This window comes from Lasioglossum baleicum, chromosome 6, assembly GCF_051020765.1.
Source record: "Lasioglossum baleicum chromosome 6, iyLasBale1, whole genome shotgun sequence".
NCBI lineage: Eukaryota > Metazoa > Arthropoda > Insecta > Hymenoptera > Halictidae > Lasioglossum > Lasioglossum baleicum.
This window is the reverse complement of record NC_134934.1, coordinates 4,294,840-4,301,980: the sequence shown is the minus strand read 5'-3', so window position 1 is coordinate 4,301,980 and position 7,141 is coordinate 4,294,840. Positions and strand designations below refer to the sequence as shown.

General features: G+C 45.9%; 1 protein-coding gene across 1 annotated transcript in view; it reads left to right on the top strand.

The window, feature by feature from the left end:
• The window catches only part of LOC143209271 (uncharacterized), a 160,869-nt gene that overhangs the window by 59,156 nt on the left and 94,572 nt on the right, over positions 1-7,141 (top strand). Inside the window, exon 3 of the mRNA XM_076424686.1 lies at positions 6,042-6,283. Within this exon, the coding sequence (XP_076280801.1) occupies positions 6,042-6,283 (242 nt within the window). The remainder of the gene's footprint in view (positions 1-6,041; positions 6,284-7,141) is intronic.

Here is a 7,141-nt window from a genome sequence, read left to right as displayed (position 1 = left end):
AACATTTCGCGCGTCAATATTTGACGGAGCGTTTAGGATGTCTGGGCGCCTGGACACGGGGCGAAGATGCCCGAAAGGACGAAGGTCCTTGCACCTTCCGCGAACGGCGCTCTGTCCGCAGCACGAGCTGTTTTCTTGCGTTTTGTGCAGGGTGTATAAAAATTATATGTCACGACCACCATATCGGGATTCTACACCTTTGGACCGGTGAAGATCTGGTAACACGTTCCGTACCACGTGTACCACCGATGGTACACACTGACATATTGATTTAGTGCGCTGGAAAACTATATTTTATAGCGAGTTTAACACTGTAGAATGTATTCCCACCTAAGGAATGAGGTATTATAGACGAATGCAGTAGAGAACAAAGCAAAATGGCCTGAATGAAAAAAAAAGAATGGACCGCAATATTGTCCTTGACCTTGGGAAATCAAGGTCAAAAGGAACTTTAACATCGTTTCGTAAGAGTACGGTTGACTCGAGACCCATATGGTTCTTTTGAGAATTTTCTTCCCTGCGATGAGTACTGTACGATGCAATAGAAAAAAAAATGTCGACCTTGATTTTCCGAGTCAAGGTCAATTTTGCGGTCCATTTTTTAAAATAGATCTTCACCGATCCAAAGGCGTACAATTCCGCTATGGTGGTCGTGGCATATAATTTTTATACAGCCTGTACAATGTTCCAGTTCTGGCGAAGCCTGACATTGTGCAGATCTGCAATGGGACTATTACTGGAGTCAACCAGAAGAAGAGAGAGAGAGAAAGAGGAGAGTGGCGGCGATTGGCGAGGGTCGTTCACTTCCGTCTCTCAAGGAGGAACGCTTGGCATTCCGGTCGACCACGCGATCAAAGGCGAGCACGGTTTTTTCCTTGGCGGCGAGATTTCCCTGAAGAGGTTTCCGAGGGACGGCCTTCATGACTCCGCGCGAGCCAACTGTCGGCGCTCGCCGGATCGTATATGCCGGCCACGACTCGAGCGAAGAAGGTCCGGCACACACCATTCTATATAGCAGGATCACGGCATATTATCCTGATCCCCGAGGCGGCGTCCCTCTTTTCCCTCCTCTTTCTGCCTCTCTTTCTAGCGCCCGATGCGAAACACTGTCGGGTAGCTCTGAGACTTGGAACTAAGAGGCTGGGTCTGGGGAACCTGGCTTCCAGTCTACTCCTGTCCGCTTCCAGGCCCTCTGACATGGCGACAGAACCGATCACAACGGTGATCCTCTTCCACGGGCACGATTTATGGATTACTTTCGAAAGCCGATGCCCGACTAAATGGCGGCGCAGAGATTCGCAGTCGTAGTCGTCGCGAGACCCAACGTCCAGAAAGGACTTCAAGTTCTCGGGGATATGCTACCTCTTCGAGGAGAGCCGCGTTTTCAGTTACTCTGGTCAGACCGATGGCGATATCGATTTTAAGATGCGGCGAGACCGTTGGGTCTTCGACGCCGTTCAGTTAGGGATCCTTTGAAACCCTCCTGGTCTTCGTGGTCTGCGGCTAAAACCTGGATTCTAATGAAAGGACATATTGTGCCGTTAGATGCAGCGTCGCTAGGGTTTAGTCCGAAGGACAAATGATCTTCTAGACATCCAAGGATTGCTTCGTAGCGTTTAGACAATGCCTGGATATGCTGCTCGAAGGGTGCATTGTATTACTAGATGAATAGATGATTTTCTAGACCGCAGCATCGAGTATTATCATAAAAGTTTGCGCAAAATTCTAAAAGATCTTTCACAGACAACGAACACAGCCACGCGAATGTAAGTTCGCCGCAAAGGAGGATCGAGCGTCTAAGTTTGACGATCGATCGCGTGATTCCAGAGCGATTGCAGAGAGTGTTCGAGGTGCATGCAACCTTGAGAAACAGTTGCGTGAGCGAGCAACAATACCCGAAAAAGCTTCAAAGGTTGTACGTTGGCCGGCGCGAAGAAAGTTTTCACGAGTTTCTCTTTTATTATTCGTTGAAACTGTTACACGTTCGGTCTTAAGGGGGTAGACTCGTTTCCAGGATTGCAAGGGTGCATAATGCAAAGATGGGATTTTTCAGTAGTCAAAAGCGCTAGATAAAAGATCAACCTTTGCCGCGATCGCCCTGAAAAGTCCTATTTTCATGTTTACGAGGCGTAATTTTGCATTATCCTGCAGCATGTAGCTGTCGCAGCTTTATGAAAATAGCTACATGCGTAGCTTTGTGCTTCCGAATAATTGCAAATTACGTCTTGTAAACGTAAAAATAGGACTTTTTAGGGCGATTGCGGCCTAGATTGACCTTTTATCTAGCGCATCTGATTACTGAAAAACCCCATGTTTGCATATTTTCAAGAAAGCACATCCCGTAATCCTAGAAACGCGAGTCTACCTCCTTAATGGTTTATTGTCGTTGATCCCCGGCTACCACGGACGGTGATCAATTCTGGGAAGCGGCCCATTCACCTGCAACTAGTCCGCGGTAACGAGACCGACAGAGACCAAGCTCCGTTCCACCGAATTTCCAGCGTCTGGACACAAAGTCCTTTGTCCACGTCGTTGTCGCGTCGCGTCGGTTTGGCCAGTGCGCGACCGTTTCGCAGAAGTTTTAGCACCGGAGGGTCATGGACCTCTTTTCGCCCTTTCCTGTCTCTGTTTTTTTCGTCGGCGTCGCTGTTAGCGTCTCGACGTGACCACGGGGCCACAGGGTGTACCGTCGTCGCGACTCGTACGGCATTTAACGAGCGCTGGGTGACGAGCGGTTCAAACCGTTGAACCGGCGATGATGAACGTTGATAAGGTTTTATGGTCGTGTCTCATCCTGTCCCACCAATCGTGGGCTCGCGGCCGCAAACACGTACACGCGCGCGTCCGCATGTACACTACCTTGCTCACCTCTTCGAACACACGGTTACGCGACGCCGACGAAGACGGTCTTCAACGTGCCCTTATTTTTTATGGGATCTCGAGATTCAACTTTTAGGTCCTGCATCCTGATGCCAATAGGTTGGAAATGTTCTTACTGTATTTAATTGCACTTACTCGTTTTCTCGTCAAATCCGCCGTTTAAGGAGGTTCCTAGGGTTGCATGGGTGCGGGATGCTCCTTCTTATTTCTCGATAATGCATGCGATGGGGTTTTTCAGTAATCAAAAGCGCTGGATAATAGATCAATCTAGGCCTCAATCGCTCTCAAAAGTCCTGTTTTCACATTTACGAGGCGTAATTTGCATTATTCGGAAGGATACAGCTGCGCATGTAGGTATTTTCATAAAGCTCCGACACCTACATGCATTCATTGATTAGTAGACAGCGGATCTTTATGTAAAATGAAAATTTTCCTTCTGAATTGCAACAAACCGGTGTGACATAGAAATTGATTTTCTCTCTTAACCACTTAACGCATCAATTAAAAATTCAAAAGCTGTCGTTTTTCCATGAATTTTCTAATTCTCTGTTTTCTTAAGATACGAAAGAACGTTCACAAATCTTGAAAGAAACACATAAAAATGTTGTTTTATGAAAAAAAAAAACTGTTAATTGCACCTATTTCGCTTAACCGAGTTAACTCGGGCAACAAAAAGAAACTTGGAAAGGCTAAAAAAAATATTGAAAAATGAGCTTTTAAATAAAATAATCGATTATTATACAAAATTATACAAAATTAATATAACCAAAACTGCAGGTCTCACGAGTTAACTCAAGCGCGCGGAAAAAGATATAAGTATAATGGTATGTATGTTTAAGTTCATTTAAATTAAATTAAATTCATTTTCGTCATAAATGCATAGAACCCGCTGTCTATTGATTAGATACCGATACGAGAAAGTTCCTTTTAAGCAAATTGTCACTAAATTTCTCGATCCGAGCCACTGTTGGTCGTCCGCGGCTTGATTGAACCGTGCGTTTCTCGTCGCCGCCTAAATACAGGTGCATAATATCCGAATTACAGAGAGGTCTTCGTTCCGATGCAATTTTCGGCGGGAATCATTTGCACAAAGGGAGGACATCAAAGGGAGCGGACTTCCTTTCAGCCGAAAAAAAAGAAAAGGGAGCGGATAATATTCCGTTTGATAATCTAACGGCGCGACGCGGTGCCGGAGGAAAGATTTCATGTGACGCGGGTCGCGGCGCGCAATTTTGCAAAATTTCGAAGACGAGGCGGGCGGCTGCTCTCCGAGACGTTAGGCGAACGACGCCGAGCGTGACTATAAGAAATTTTCCAGTCTCGTACACTTTCTGAATGAGGTGGAGACGCGGAAAGCGAGAGAGTGAGAGAGAGAGAGACAGAGAGAGAGAGAAAAAGCGCCACCGGATCCCCCGGCGCGGCGCGCGCGGAGGGAAACTCGGGCTGGAAGTTCGTGCCTTGAGTCTCTTTCACGCATCACGTACGAAATTGACTGGAAGCGGGAAGTTAGTCGATACTTTCGTACATCGCCGGCGCGAGCGACGCCGTGAGAAGCGTCTCGGAACCACCGTTTACAGGCGGGAACGTCCGCTCGTCGCGACGCCTTTTTGGCCGGGCGAGAAGCGAGAAATTCGGGGGCGAAAAATGAAAAGCTTAGCAGAGTGGCGGCGGCGGTCGGCGAAAAATCGAGAAAGACGAGAATGCGAGCGCGCGCGCGCGGCGAAAATTTTTCGACAGAGAGACTGGAAGCGAAAAATGCAATTCGAACCTGCCGGAAAACGGACAGTATAGAGCACGGATTAAAAAAGCGAAAAATGTAGAGCGGTGCCGACAGAAAAAAAAAACGAGAAACGCTGAGCGTGGAGAAAAAAAAGCGTACACTGTAGAATGAACAGTAAAAAGCTTACAATGTACAGGCCGGCTGCCAGAAGCGAAAAACGCTGACCGGGGGAGAATGAGGCGAAAAATGTAGCATGAACGGTAAAAAAGCGAAAAACGTGTGTAGGTAGCACTGCAAAAAGCAAAAAATATGTAGCGCACGGCAAAAAACGAGCTACATGGAATGCAAAGGAACGAAGGGAAAAATGTAGAACGATCGGTAGAAAGAGAAAATATGTAGGGCGAGCAATAAAAATGAAGAACGAAGTCCAAAAAACGAAAGCCGAAGTATAACACGCACGGCTCTTCGAACGTTGAGAATTTCTGGTAGGGACGTATAATGTGGCTTCCAGCTCTTGGTTGGAGGCTTCGTGCTCGACTTCGCAGCTTCAAAAATTTTTGGATGTTCCTTCTCAAAACTCTTTCGTGCGGCAGCCACATTCTTACCTAATCGCAGTCTCACAAACTTGTTTCTCATTTTGCGGTTATCGCGATGAGAAGAAAGCTGGGCGGAATGGAATGTTTCTTGATTAAAGAGAGAAAGTATAATCTAGTCATTTTTTGTATGCACTGCCTTTCTGATTTTAAGTCGATCAACTTTTTCCAAAATTATCAGAAGATGCATAAAGATGCGGAGTCTCTTTCAGAAAAAATTGCTCGGACTTACACAATCGTCTAGCAATGCTAGACACGGTTGACGATGTGCAGCAATTACTTTTCCATAAATTATTGGAAATGGCGTTTCATGAATTCTCTGTACCAGTGAAGGTCGTCTTCGAATGTACACCGGTACCCTTTCCTAGAGCCGTAGTTATCAGAAGCAATATTTGACCGAACGTCTAGATCCCCAGGAAATGGTTTACGAAGGAATCTTCCGCAAAAAAGCGCTATCACTTATCACTGTCATACAGATTACGGCGTGGCGTGCTGCGTTTCGCTCGCGAATGCAACACAGTATTCGTTGTAATGCTCATTTCGCTCGAGCACATGGACACGGTGCGATATTTCTTGAAGAACCTGTATAAAATAACGCTGTAACACAGAAAAATGTAAAGATACTTACGGCAATGCCTGCAGGAAAATCAATATTCCCTGATGTTTAGTTCGAACTCGAAGCGAGACGGAAATGAATAGAACACAAGAATAATATTTTCCCGCTGTCAGAAGCTGTTAATATTACAAGTGGCTCTACGCTCTTCGATAACAGGACGACAGATTCTTCGATTCTCGTAGCTGATTCCCAGCGCTGATCTTTCTAACGAAACATGTCGATTTGTTGACAGTGAGCGCAAGCAGCTACATAGTGTCAGTGGTGCTCGTCCTGGTAGTCGGAGCACTGGTGGGTGTCCTGGCGACGGTATCGCATCATCTTCATCATCGTCGGTTGCTGCTGCACGAGCCGGCCTCCGCCTCGATCTTGCATCACCATCGGCACCATCATCATCGTCATCACCGCGAGGAACTGCCGGCCTCGCATCAACGACGTCTCCTGCTGCAAGATCACCGTCGTCATCCTGGCACACCGGTGAGTCTTTTATTGCTTTTCAACGGGGAACTCAAACGCATTTATCAAACCGTGCATCGGGTACGACCGGTTCACTCCTTTCGAACAAACCAGAAGAAAATTAACTACTACAAATTCTCCATAGCGCACGGGGAAACGTCGATCAAGTTAATGCCCTTCATTTTACTATTAATAGTGCGGACTTTTACGGATTCGTAGAATTCTGTCAGCGTCATAGGAAATCGTCTCCAGTCAGTTGGCATTCGATAAATCTTTATTGACTCTAAACTCGATGGAACTCTGGTTATTTGTTTAGTGTTTACTAACTCGTACAAGTTGGACCGATTTAATAGAGTTTTGTTCACATAAACTTCCAGTGTCCAAATATTAATTCTGTAGGTGCTATACTACACATGTATCACATTTTATTTGGTACTTCATATGCTGTACGCTGTACTACATACAGTGACTCCCACTAATATTTGGACACTCTTAAAAACACCGTATTACACATACTATACACAAGCCGTGTCTACGCGTCTGTATTGTCTTCACGTCTGTAGACACTTTTACAAGTTTGTAGAATTAGATCAGACTCGGCAAAGGTGCATTGTTCTCTATTAGAAACTAAGAATGTCACTTGAAACTCCGATAGAACTTCTAAATCAATATGTACAGAAAGAAGCAAGTAAATGTGCGAAGCTGTTTGAGTTGTTAACAATTACGAGAAGTCTTATCATAAGCAGACTGCAATCACAGACGGTGTTGCACCAAAAATATCTAGTCGTGAGAGTGGTGTCGGCTGCGTTTTCCGCGCTCCTTAGCCGACGCAAATCGTGATCACCGATAGCGTGCACGATCTTTCGTGGCTTTCGTTAT